Source organism: Staurois parvus, unplaced genomic scaffold, assembly GCF_062004578.1.
Source record: "Staurois parvus isolate SC_StPar_1 unplaced genomic scaffold, SC_StPar_1.0 ptg000276l, whole genome shotgun sequence".
NCBI lineage: Eukaryota > Metazoa > Chordata > Amphibia > Anura > Ranidae > Staurois > Staurois parvus.
Window position 1 is genome coordinate 3,620,770 of NW_028318072.1, and position 14,278 is coordinate 3,635,047.

Sequence of the window (14,278 nt, forward strand, 5' to 3'; positions counted from 1 at the left end):
CTTACAGTATTCAGTTGTAGCAACCAAATTAAACTAGATCAATCCTCTTTAGCCAAATAGAGATATAACTAATAATAAGTCAACACTTACGAAGAGCTTCAGTCACATGGTTAGGATTAAATCTACCTTCAGCTTATTTTAAGATGAGCTCAATTTTGGAAAGACTGACTTTGAGGAAGTAGTATGGCATCCATACTGATAAGTCAGTTAGTAAATTAGTCCCCTGATCTCTGCACCCAGTAAGATCAGCGTGAGGACCACTGACAAGCGACCCTATGTCATCACTCCAGCAGGCATGCTCCTGTCCAGAAGTCATTGGCTTGGCGATTGTGATTGACATTGGTGCCGGGGCACTCACTTGCATTGTGATTAGCCACTTGCTGCTGTTCAGCTTTCCTCATTGCTGTATGTGTTTACCTGCTGCCGCTGCTGCAACTGGACTGACTGTGTCACAAGAACAGTGGGTGCAGCTTCCGGTTCTAGCTGAAAACTGGGGGAGTGTGCTGGCAGGGGAGAGGGTGTCAGAGGGAATAGAAGCAAACAAGGCAGCTACTGGTGTCATTGTGTAACTTAAGGGCCAGACAGGCACTCTGGAGTTCTTTGACCATTGGCTTTGCTGCTTCTGTGATGGTGGGCATGTATGTACAATGCCATATGTGTGTTAGCCAGGGTTGAAGCATTAAAGTGGGGTGGTATGTGCAGGAAGGGGGGGTGTAGGGTTAAAGGTGAGTGTGTGCAGGAAGGGGGGGTATAGGGTTAAAGGGGTGCAGTGTGTGCAGGAAGGGTGGATGTAGAATTAAAGGGGGGTAGTGTGTGCAGGAAGGGGGAGGGTGTAGCATTAAAGCGGGGCAGTGTGTACAGGAAGGGGGGTGTAGGGTTAAAGGGCACAGTGTGTGAAGGAAGGGGGTGTGTAGCATTAAAGGGGGGGCAGTGTGTACAGGAAGGGGGCGTAGTGAATGCAGGAAGGGGGGGTGTAGCGTTAAAGATGGGCAGTGTGTACAGGAAGGGGGATGTAGGGTTAAAGGGCACTGTGTGTGCAGGAAGGGGGGGGGCGCATTAAAGGGGGGCAGTGTGTGCTGGAAGGGGGTGTAGGGTTAAAGGGCACAGTGTGTGCAGGAAAGGGGTGGAGGGTTAAGGGCACAGTGTGTGCATGAAGAGGAGGGTGTAAGGGTAAAGGGCACAGTGTGTGCAGGAAGGGGAGTGTAGGGTTAAAGGGCACAGTGTGTGCAGGAAGGGGGGGTATTGTGTGCAGGAAGGGGGGGTGTAGCGTTAAAGGGGGGCAGTGTGTACTGGAAGGGGGGATGTAGGGTTAAAGGGCACAGTGTGTGCAGGAAGGGGGGTGGAGGGCTAAGGGCACAGTGTGTGCATGAAGAGGAGGGTGTAAGGTTAAAGGGCACAGTGTGTGCAGGAAGGGGAGTGTAGGGTTAAAGGGCACAGTGTGTGCAGAAAGAGGGGCAGTGTGTACAGGAAAGGGGGAGTGGAGGGTTAAAGGGCACAGTGTGTGCATGAAGAGGGGGTGTAGGGTTAAAGGGCACAAGGTGTGCAAGAAGGGCGGCAATGTGTGCAGGAAGGGGGGGGGTAGTGTGTACAGGAAGGAGATTGTGGGGTTAAAGGGCACAGTGTGTGCAGGAAGAGGGGCAGTGTGTACAGGAAAGGGAGGGTGTAGGGTTAAAGGGCACAGTGTGTGCAGGAATGGGGGAAGTGTATACAGGAAGGGAGGTGTACGGTTAAAGGGGGGGGGCATTATGCGCAGGAAGGGGGGCAGTGTGTACAGTGTTATATTTTTTTGGGGGGGGGGGGGGCAAGTAGCTACTTTTGCCTAGGGCACAAAATAGTCTAGCACCAGCCCTGAAGATGGGTCCTAGATTGTTCAGACCGGTGAGGTCCCATAAGTATGGGGTTGACCAGTGCATGTTTTAGAGGGTAGAGTCAGATGCCAGTAGAGATGGAGAGATTGAGGATGTGATTTAGAGAGTGTAGAATACAGCAAGAGGGTGAATGTAGCAGTTGTGAGATACCAGGTCCAGGGGGAAAAACTTTTTCCACCTGGTTTCAAACCAGGGACCTTTTCACATAATGGATGAATGTGATCATCTCTACATGATGTTAACACTATGATGGGCTCTACAGTAATGTACATAAATTACATTTATATGTGCAGGGGCGGACTGACAACTCATGGGGCCTCCAGGCAATAGGGGATCATGGGGCCCCTGTGTCCTTGCCCAAACTCAAAAAAGCCTATGAAAAAGGTACCTGGGGCATCTCATGGGGCCCCCTACTGACCCCTGGCCCTCGGGCAGTGCCCGAGTTTCCAAATGGTCAGTCCGCCCCTGGATATGTGCCTTAACTGTCACAGGAAGTGACAACTAAATTCAAGTTCACATTTTGGAGCATATCACACATTACACCTGTATGAAGGGTGTAACATGTAACATACTCCATTACCAGTCCCCACAATCCAAAGATTTACCATAACTTTGTCCTGGTGACTATTGTCACTGGGTCAGAAAGTGATGAATTTTACAGTTGTTACAGTTTACAGAAGAGCAGTAAAAGGGTGACAACTGTTAAAGATGGCAAATGTACTCACTTTGAGGGGATTATATCTCACTTCCTGTTGTACCTCTGGGAGATGAAGTGTGGGGAAATTGAATGGTTGTAAGATGATCACTAAACAAAAAATCTATATCGATTTCACACTGCCTGCTTGATGCTACTATAGGTCTATAGCTGCATATATACACTGATCAGCAATAACATTAAGGCCACTGACAGGTAAAGTGAATAATATTGATTATCTCTTTACAATGGCACCTGAAAGTGAGTGGGATATATTAGGCAGCAAGTGAACATGTTGTCCCTGAAGTCATGTGTTGAAAACAGAAAAAAAATGTAAAGACATGAGTAACTTTGACAAGGGACAAATTGTAATGGCTAGACAACTGGGTTAGAGCAACTCCAAAACTGCAGCTCTTGTAGGATGCTCCTGTTCTCCAGTGGTCAGGACCTACCAAACTTGGTCCAAGGGCATGGGTGGCCAAAGCTTATTGTTGCACGTGGGGAGCAGAGACTGGCCCGTGTAGAACAGTCCAATTTAATAGCTGCTGTAGCTTAACCACTTCCCACAGGCCATATGCATATATGCAATGCAGAGTCATGGCGGTAGGGTGTGATTTTGCACAGCCCTGCTGCCCTGTAGCAGTAGTTCTGCTATAGGGCGGTAGGGAAGCGGTTAAGATGAGCTAATCATTAGATAGAAGATCAGGAAATGTTTTCTTTGAATTCATTTCTATTAATCTATAAACTATAATAACTAAGAATTCTATATAAAACACAAGATAAATTCACTGACCTCCTTGAGGAAAAAACTGCGAATATATGAGCTTGAATGTTTCCTCATCCACCAATCCACTGGGGCACTCCTAAAAAAATAATAGAAAAAGAGGTTTCATTTATTATTTCTGTCACAGAGGTAATAGGAAAGTTGAACTAATTCAATGTACACACACACAATCCACTGGACTCCAATGTAGGTAAAAATGCAAGCTGCTGGCTTCCCACATTTAAGGGGGCACACTGCTGCATTCTGCTGCATTACATTTGCAGTCTTGACCCCTGTTCTCTGACTGCTGCACTAGGTTGTACATCGTATAGTCCTGAGCACTGCACTGTGGGCGTTATTTACTAAAACTGCAGAGTGCAAAATGTGGTGCAGCTCTGCATAGAAACCATTCACCTTCCAGGTTTAAGCCCTGGTTCACACTGATGCAGTGCGGAATTCACAGCGTTTTCAGTGCGAATTCCGCACCGCATCACAAATCGCACCCCGTTTATATGAACCGATGCAGGTGTGTATGTTAAGTTAACAACACCCCCACATCAGTCCATAAAACGCGGTGCGATGTGCAGAATCGGATCTTATAGGTGTGAATACCTATGAAATCTGATTCTAGTGTGGACCAAAAAAGGTTCCTGCACGTTTTTGGTGTGGGTACGGTGCAAATAGAGCCATACAAAATGTATGGCTCTAATCACACCGCATACAAATTGCATGTGATTTGTACAGGAATACGGTGCCGTTCCTGTGCGAATCACATGCGACGTACCACACTGTTGTAGTGTGAACCTAGGCTTATTGGCAAACCTTAATTGAACAAGTTAAAGTTAGAAGCTGATTGGCTCCCATGTACAGCTGCACCAGATTCTGAGTGCTCCAGTTTTAATAAATCCCCCCCAGTATGCTGCGTACAGTAGTTCCGACTGCTGCATTGTATACAGCAGTTGTCTCCAAACTGCGGCCCGGGGGCTGGATATGTCCCTTTGCTTGTCTTTATCTGGCCCTTAGGACACTACTCCTCCCACTGACATTAACAATGAGCCTAATTCCTGCCACTGACATTAACAATGAGCCTAATTCCTGCCACTGACATTACCAATGGGGCATAATTCCTGCCACTGACATTAACAATGGGGCATAATTCCTTGCACTGACATTAACAATGGGGTATAATTCCTGCCACTGACATTAACAATGAGCCTAATTCCTGCCACTGACATTAACAATGAGCCTAATTCCTGCCACTGACATTACCAATGGGGCATAATTCCTGCCACTGACATTAACAATGGGGCATAATTCCTTGCACTGACATTAACAATGGGGTATAATTCCTGCCACTGACATTAACAATGAGCCTAATTCCTGCCACTGACATTAACAATGAGCCTAATTCCTGCCACTGACATTACCAATGGGGCATAATTCCTGCCACTGACATTAACAATGGGGCATAATTCCTTGCACTGACATTAACAATGGGGTATAATTCCTGCCACTGACATTAACAATAAGGCTGATTCCTGCCACTGACATTAACAATGGGGCTAATTCCTGCCACTGACATTAACAATGGGGTATAATTCCTGCCACTGACATTAACAATGGGGTATAATTCCTGCCACTGACATTAACAATGGGGTATAATTCCTGCCACTGACATTAACAATGGGGTATAATTCCTGCCACTGACATTAACAATGAGGCTAATTCCTGCCACTGACATTAACAATGGGGTATAATTCCTGCCACTGACATTAACAATGGGGTATAATTCCTGCCACTGACATTAACAATGAGGCTAATTCCTGCCACTGACATTAACAATGGGGTATAATTCCTGCCACTGACATTAACAATGGGGTATAATGCCTGCCACTGACATTAACAATGGGGTATAATTCCTGCCACTGACATTAACAATGGGGCATATTCCTGCCACTGACATTAACAATGGGGGCTAATTCCTGCCACTGACATTAACAATGGGGTATAATGCCTGCCACTGACATTAACAATGGGGTATAATTCCTGCCACTGACATTAACAATGGGGCATATTCCTGCCACTGACATTAACAATGGGGTATAATTCCTGCCACTGACATTAACAATGGGGCATAATTCCTGCCACTGACATTAACAATGGGGTATAATTCCTGCCACTGACATTAACAATGGGGGCTAATTCCTGCCACTGACATTAACAATGGGGCATAATTCCTGCCATTGACATTAACAATGGGGCATAATTCCTGCCATTGACATTAACAATGAGGCTAATTCTTGCCACTGACATTAACAATGGGGTATAATTCCTGCCACTGACACCAAGGATGGGGCACTATTCCTCCCACTGACACCAATGATTCCTCCAACAGACACAAAGGATGGGGCACTATTCCTCCCACTGACACCAATGATTCCTCCAACAGACACCAATGATGGGGCACTAATCCTCTCACTGACACCAATGATGAGGCCCTATTCCTCTCGCGGACGCCAATTATTATTATTATTATACAGGATTTATATAGTGCCAACAGTTTGCTCAGCGCTTTACAAGCCAATGATGGAGCACGGTTACCAAAGCCAGGACATTTTTTTTACTCCTACTGGCCACAGTCTGGCCCCTCTGAAGGTTGAAGGGTAATCAACTGGCCCTTTGTTTAGAAAGTTTGGAGACCTCTGGTATACAGTATCTGCATTGTACATTACATGGTCCTAACCTGTGCACTGTATAAATTATATAGTCCTCACCACTGCACTGTATGCAATATATTTTATATTACATAGCTTCAATTGTTGTACTCTATACTTTACATTTTCTTGACCACTACATTTTATTTGCTATGTTGTACAATACATTGCCCCAACCACTGCACTAAATACTCTATGTTGTATGTTACATAGTCCTGACCAAAGCATTATCGTCTCAACAGTTCCCAACTGTTTTATTGAGGCTCCGTTCACACTTGTGCGACTTCAAAATCGTGCGATTTTCATTGCAACTTGATGCGACTTTGATGGGGCATTGGATGAGTGCAACTTTGGTGTGACTTTGGTTTTGACCAAGGATGATTGTGCTCTAAAAAGTCACACACAAGTTGTACACAAGTTGCATGAATATTATTCAGTTGTGACTTTCATGCAACTTTGGAGGGTTTACATTGAAGTCTATGGTCCTCAAGTCGAATGAAATTTGGACCAAAGTAGGCTCTGTTCACATTTGTGCGACTTCAAAATCATGTGATTCTCATGGCAACTTTACAGCACAACTTGATGCTACTTCGAGGCAACTTTCATGTGACTTTGGCTTTGACCAAGGATGATTGTTTGTGCTGTAAAAAGTTACACATAAGTTGCATGTATATCATTCAGGTGCAACTTTCAAGAGACTTTGGAGATCTATGGCCCTCAAGTTGCATGAAAGTTGGATCAGAGTAGTGCAGGAACTACTTTCAAGTCGCTGCAACTTGAAGTCGCACAGATATGGTACTCATTGAGAAACATGGAGTGTGACTTGTCATGCGACTTTGGACTAGGGTTGCCACCTCATCCCTTTAAAACCAAACACATTATTAATTACACAGGTTCTGTGGTTGATTAAGGTGGTAACTAAACTCACTACCTACCAGTACCTTATCTGCAATTAATTAGCCGCAGAACCTGCATAATTAATATGTGTTCGGTTTTAAAAGGATGAGGTGGCAACCCTACTTTGGACCCCAAAGTCGCATGACAAGTCAAACAAGTGTGAATGGGCTCTTCAAGTCGCTGCAACGTGAAGTCACACAGATATGAATGGTACTCATTGGGAAACATGGGGTGCAACTTGTCATGCGACTTTGGATCCAGTTATTGAAAGCTGCAGGCCATGGACAGTAAGATGATGAATCTGGTTGTCCACCAGCTAGGAAATAAAGTGGGCTTCATATGGTCCTTCCAATGCACATTGTGAGAAGCTCACAGTGTGCAGTGAAATTAGTGTACGCCATACTGGGAAAGGAGAGGATCTGCACAACTGGACAAGACTGACGGTAAGGCTGTCAGTCAGTTTTAAGATAGGCTCAGGCAATGTTAGCTCTCTGTCAATATTCTGTGTCCAGAAATACATGTAATAGAAGAGTTTAATTTAAAAAAAATATCCATAAGGTTCCTGGGGTTTATGTTTGGATGTGTCGTACACTGTCATTAACATTTATTTTGTGGGAATTATTACTAGACTATACAGCAAATAGCTTTAGGTCTTTAGGGAATTTTGTGTTACCTTAGTGCAGGCATGTCCAAAGTCCGGCCCGCGGGCCATTTACGGCCCAGGGGTCGGTTTAATACGGCCCTCCAACAGCCCTCCCTGCTCTGTGTAATGTGGCCCTCCCACGGCCCTCCCTTCTATGGCAGACAGTCTTCTGCTTGAGAGCAGAGGGCAGTGCGCATGCCTGACTGCGGCGCGTTCTCCCTGGTCTGTGTAAATGCGGCTGACGCACGGCCCTCCCTTCTGTGGCAGACAGTCTTCTGCTTGAGAGCAGTGCACATGCGTGACTGCGACGCGCTGGGAGCGACAGAGGGCGGTGACGTCAGGGCCGGGCTTCCAGCGTGAAGTGTGTTTCTCTTCCCCTCCAGGCTGCCGAGCAGAGACTTAAGCTCCAGCTACCTTTTTCACCCTTCACATTAGTGCAGGTAAGTTTTTTTTTTATTTATTTTCAATACATTGTGAAAACTCAGCTGTCAGTTGATCTTAATGTTATGATATGAAAAGTATGTCGTTTGCAATTAACTTGGCATAAAATAATTTATTTGCATTTAATTGTAATGGTTCAAAGAATGTTCGGAAAAATGTTCGGCCCTCCACCATGTTCACTTCATCCAATCTGGCCCTCTTTGAAAAAAGTTTGGACACCCCTGCCTTAGTGCATTCTCCACATTAAATTGATTGTAAAGGCTCAAGGTTTTTATGTTTATGTCTGTAAATATACAGTTGTGTTCAAAATAATAGCAGTGTGTTGAAAAAAGTGAATCAAAATTCCTTCTAATAGCTTTTATTTCCATACACACAAATGCATTGGGAACACTACACATTGTATTCCAAATCAAAACATGAACAAAAATAGATCAAATTTGTGTTGTGAAGAAAAGTGAATATTAGACTGTTCAAAAAAATAGCAGTGTTTGTATTCTTCTTTACAAACTCAAACATTCACTATATAAACTGAAAAATTTTGAAGATTTTGCTTTCCTTGGAATCAATTAATATTTAGTTGTATAAGCACTGTTTCTGAGAACTGCTGTACATCTGTGTTGCATGGAGTCAACCAACTTCTGGCACCTGTGAACAGGTATTCCAGCCCAGGACGATTGGACTACATTCCACAGTTCTTCTCTATTTCTTGGTTTTGCCTCAGAAACTGCATTTTTGATGTCACCCCACAAGTTTTCTATTGGATTAGGATCCGGGGATCGGGCTGGCCACTCCATAACGTCAATCTTGTTGGTCTGGAACCAAGATGTTGCACGTTTACTGGTGTGTTTGGGGTCGTTGTCTTGTTGGAACACCCATTTCAAGGGCATTTCCTCTTCAGCATAAGGCAGCATGACCTCTTCAAGTATTCTGATGTATTCAAACTGATCCATGATCCCTGGTATGTGATAAATAGGCCCAACACCGTAGTATGAGAAACATCCCCATATCATGATGCTTGTGCAACCATGCTTCACTGTCTTCACAGTGTACTGTGGCTTGAATTCAGTGTTTGGGGGTTGTCTGACAAACTGTCTCCGGCCACTAGACCCAAAAAGAACAATCTTACTTTCATCAGTCCACAAAATGTTGCGCCATTTCTCTTTAGGCCAGTCAATGTGCTCTTTGGCAAATTGTAACCTCTTCAGCACATGTCTTTTTTTCAACAGTGGGACTTTGCGGGGGCTTCTTGCAGAAAGCTTGGCTTCACATAGGCGTCTTCTAATTGTAATAGTACTCACAGGTAACTTTACACCTTCTTTGATCTTCCTGGAGCTGATTGTTGGCTGAGTCCTTGCCATGTTGGCTATTCTTCTATCCATTCGAATGGTAGTTTTTCGCTTTCTTCCACGTCTTTCAGGTTTTGGTTGCCATTTTAAAGCATTTGCGATCATTTTAGCTGAGCAGCCTATCATTTTCTGCACTTCTTTATATGTTTTCCCCTCTCCAATCAACTTTTTAATCAAGGTACGCTGTTCTTCTGAACAATGTCTGGAACGACCCATTTTCCTCAGAATTTCAGAGAGAAATGCACTGTAACCAGCATGTACAACATTTGCTGCCTTCCTTCCTTAAATAAGGGCAATAATTGCCACCTGTTTTTTAAAGAATGAATGACCTCACTAATAGAACTCCACACTGCTATTATTTTGAACATGCCCCTTTCAATTAGTGATTCAATTACACAGAATCAGCAGCATGCATGTCATGACTGTTGGGTCTGTTGGATTTCTATTACTCTACTACACCTGCTAGTAAATTATTTGCCATGTAGAAATATCATTTCTACCAAACACAGTGATTGATCAGGTTAGTGATGTCTGACTGCTATTATTTTGAACACAACTGTAGGTAAAAAAACTTTGTGCAGCAGCCCCCCCCCAACACTGACGTAAGCCCTCTTTCGATCCAGCGATGTGCACAAGAGCAGCAGCTCTCCCTCCTCATTGGCGGAGACAGCAGCGGGAGTCATTGGAGTTACAGCCAGTGAGCCAATGAAGAGGGTGCAGGGCCGAACTGCGCTCTGTGTGTGAATGGACATGCAGAGCAGCAGTTTGGCAGTAAGCCTGCTCAGGTGCCCCAAGCTTTGGGGTCACTCGGCAGGAGGGAGGGGCCAGGAATGTTGGCGGGGAACCTAAGATGAGGAGGATTGGGATTGCTCTGTGCAAAACATGACTGCTTAGAACAGGTATGTATGACATGTTTATTATTTAAAAAAAAATACCTTTATTATCACTTTAACCACTTGCCCTCCTGATGATTTACCCCCCTTCCTGACCAGGCCATTTTTTGCTATATGGCGCTGCGTTACTTTAACTGACAACTGCGCAGTCATGCAACACTGCACCCAAATGAAATTTACATCCTTTTTTCCCACAAATAGGGATTACTTACGGTCACCTCTATGTTTTTTATTGTTTGCACTATAAACAAAAAAGATTACCAATTTTGAAGAAAAAAACAAAATTTTTTGCTATAAAACATATCCAGTAAAAAAATCTAATTTCATCATAAATTTAAGCCGAAATGTATTCTGCTACATGTCTTTGCTAACAAAATCCCAATACGTGTAAATTAATTGGTTTACGTGAAAGTTATAGCATCTACAAATGGCGGTATATATATACTGGAATGTTTTTTTTATACTAGTAATGGTGGTGATCAGTGACTTATAGCGGGACTGCAGCGGGCATTCTGACACTGGGTGGGAACTGGCTAGCTGCCACTGACATCCCAATCACACTAATACAGTGATCAGTGCTAATAAAAATGACACTGGGCAGGAAGGGGTTAGCATCTGGGGCAATCAAAGGGTTAACTGTGTGCGGTTTTACTGTGTGCTGTTTAACATTATGTGCTATGTGTGTTTTACTTAGGAGACATGCTGCTTTGTATTTCTCTGCTGTGCAAAACAGCATGTCCTTGCTGGCAGGAGAGAGACCTGTGTTGATTACACATAGGTCTCTCCCCTGTCAGTTTTACACCGGTGGGGAATCTCCGGCCAGGACCCAGTGATTGACATCTTTAGCTGCCAATGGCAGCGCAAGCAGAGTGGTGAGCGTGTGCACTCCCTAACCGGAAATGCAAATCAAGTATATATATGTGATTTTGCTCAGCCGTGCCGCCCTGTAGCAGTATTTCAGCTATAGGGCGGTCAGGAAGTGGTTAAAAAAACCTTCCATGATAAGTTCCCAACAAATTCTTACCTGAGCTCTATCTTGATCTAGCGCTGCTCTCTCTCCCTCTCCTTGCAGGACGCAGAGGCAGCAGCAAAAGCCAATGACAGCCCGGCTCTGGATCGAGTTTGCACAAGTGCCCCCTTAGCAAGCGGCTTGCTAGGGGGCACTTGGAAGGTAGGTCGAGAGTGCCTGTGGGGGACCCCAAAAGAGGATATGTGGGGCCGCTCTGTGCAAAACCATTGCTCAGAGCAGGTAAATATAACATCTTTATTATTTTAGGAAAAATATCGACTTTTAAAGCCCAACTGTACTTTCTATGAAAATTATGTAATTATATTTAGGATGAAAATGATAAGTGTTTGAAGCCTTGCTAATGATTTTGTAAATAACCCGACCTACCTTTCAAGGTATGGGGCACTTGGAAGGTAGGTCGAGAGTGCCTGTGGGGGACCCCAAAAGAGGATATGTGGGGCCGCTCTGTGCAAAACCATTGCTCAGAGCAGGTAAATATAACATCTTTATTATTTTAGGAAAAATATCGACTTTTAAAGCCCAATTGAACTTTCTTTGAAAATTATGTAATTATATTTAGGATCAAAATGATAAGTGTTTGAAGCCTTGCTACTGATTTTGTAAATAACCCCCAGAGTTCTTAAAAAATCAGTTTGTCATCCATAAGTCATAAGCAGCTAAAGACTGCTGCTCTCTGTGTGAGAACAGCAGTCTCTCTGCCAGGGCTGTGGATAAGGGGGTACCACCAGTTCTCCTGTATGGGGCCCAGGCCAGCAGGGGGGCCCAGGCAGATAGGTGAATAGGATTTGGATGGGGAAGGTGATTGGCATGGCAGGGGGCCATTACTGGAACCGATCCCCTGTATGGCTCTCTCTGCAGCAGCTGAAAACTGGCTTCTTCTCCTCTCCCTCCCGCTGGTTTTCAGCTGCCGCAGAGAGCCATACAGGGGATCAGTTCCAATAATTGCCCCCCTGCCAAACCCTTCACCCTTTCTGTGCACCATACATTTCCCCCTGCTGCCCAGGCCCCCCTCTGTTCCCCCACCCTTGTAGTGCTGCCAGCTTCCCTCCTCTGCTTCCCACCAGCAGCTGCAACCACAAAATAGGATCCTTCAGGATAGAGAGTGGGGGAAGGGCCCAGTAAATGTCACATTTACCAGCCTCTTCCTTTCCTGAGTGAACACAATGAGTGACCAATACTTATCACTCACTGTGTTTATTCATAACTGAAGCATAGTAAACTGTTTTTTTTGGGGGGGGGAGGGAGCCCTGTCAGGTTGGCTGTATGGGATCCCATGGTTTCTAACAGCAAACCTGCTCTCTGCAGAGGTCCACCGAACATGCTCCTAGCTTAGTCAGAGCTACAGTTCTACAATCAGCAGGGAGTGTGAGCTTTGCTGACAGGTGCCCTTTAAGCTATTAACCAATTAAGCACTGCTCCCAGATGGCTGTTTATGTACATGGGCCGGTTGTGAGCAGCGCAGGAGCGGGTGGCCATTTATAAATGTCCTCCTGCATTCCCTGCCTGTGCGCGCTCCCTGGGAGTGCGTGCACCGCGATCCGGACACAGCGGAACACCAATTGCTGTATGGGACCTCTGCGTGAGGTCCCGATTCATGTGATCACTGATTGGCCAATCAGTGATCACATGAATAGTAGTAAGCAAGATGTCACTTCTGACATCATTGCTTACTACTAGTGAATACTGTGAATGATCACATAGGTCACATGGTAGGTACAAGGCTATTCACAACAGCCTTGTGCCATGTGACAAGCTGTGACCAATCACAGCTCTCACAGTATTTCTCAATGGCTGCAGGAATGCAGCCAGAGAAAAGGAGAAATGATTGCTTTTACATTCCTTATGGGTGTAAAAGCATCAGTGTAAAAAAAAAAAAATCTTCATAACCCCCCACAAGTAGTACAGTGTCACTATGGTGACAATGTACTGCTAGGATGACACTGTAAAAAAAAACCCATAAATAATGATATAAAAAATAAAATAAAAATGTAAAAAAAATGTAAAATAATAATAAATTTTTGGTTATAAACTAATTTGGGTTTTTTCTTTTTTTTTACTAAAAAGATAGGTGAATACATTTTGGCCAAGATTTATGAAGAAAGATTATTTAAAAAATAAAATTTTTATAACAAAAACATTTTTTTTTCAAAATGTTTGGACCTTCATTTGTATAGCAACAAAATATAAATCCCAGTGGTGAATAAATACCACCAAAGTAAAGTTTTATCTGTCTCAAAAAAATGCTAAAAAATTCATATGGGTACAGTGTTGCATGACCGCGTAATTGTCAATCAAAGTGTGATAGCACTGAAAGCTGAAAATTGTCCTGGACAGGAAGGGGGTGAAAGTGTCTGGACTTGAAGTGGTTAAGAAAGTGGTCACATTAAAAAAATTACAGATGGGACAGTTTTTTTCATAATTACAATAAATATTGCCATCTTTAATGCTCACATTTTTAAATCCTCTGTAGAGAGACTGAAGTTCCTTCTTTGTAAATTTGGTGACAGCCTGCAGCTGTTCCAGTCCTTCTGGCTGGTGACGCACTGTTGATAACTCCAGTTCACTGTCACTGCTATCTGCAAGACATGAGCACATGGTTACATTTATTATATAGGACTGTAACAATAATATATATATATATATATATATATATATTACTGTATATCTTTCTCTCTCTATAGAGCGAGAGGGTCACACACATATATATGAAAATGGAATATTGTATATATAATAGACATATTACACAGTGCTTCAAACCATTCTTAGCAGTCTGTAGCCAGGACAAAGAGAACACAAAGACATCATGGGGAAGCATGGACTACGTTTTTCACCTGGCTGCTTCAACTTTTTTTAATACAATCATTATTTAGAGAAGGCAGCAAGGAGGATCATACAATTGTGTTAAAGCGTGAATATCGATTCCTAGCACAACAATCAGTTTCATCAAAAATCTAAATTTTCACCAAATGTTTGTATTATCTAAACATTA

At 43.8% G+C, this 14,278-nt stretch overlaps 1 protein-coding gene across 4 annotated transcripts in view; it reads right to left on the minus strand.

Annotated features, from left to right (window-relative positions):
- Window positions 1–14,278, minus strand: part of KCNIP3 (potassium voltage-gated channel interacting protein 3) — a 203,441-nt gene that overhangs the window by 26,480 nt on the left and 162,683 nt on the right. For all 4 annotated transcript variants that reach the window (XM_089681725.1, XM_089681726.1, XM_089681728.1 and 1 more), the window contains 2 exons: window positions 13,741–13,865; window positions 3,356–3,425 (listed from right to left, as the gene is read on the minus strand). In XM_089681725.1, coding sequence (XP_089537851.1) covers window positions 3,356–3,425; window positions 13,741–13,865 — 195 coding nt within the window. The remainder of the gene's footprint in view (window positions 1–3,355; window positions 3,426–13,740; window positions 13,866–14,278) is intronic.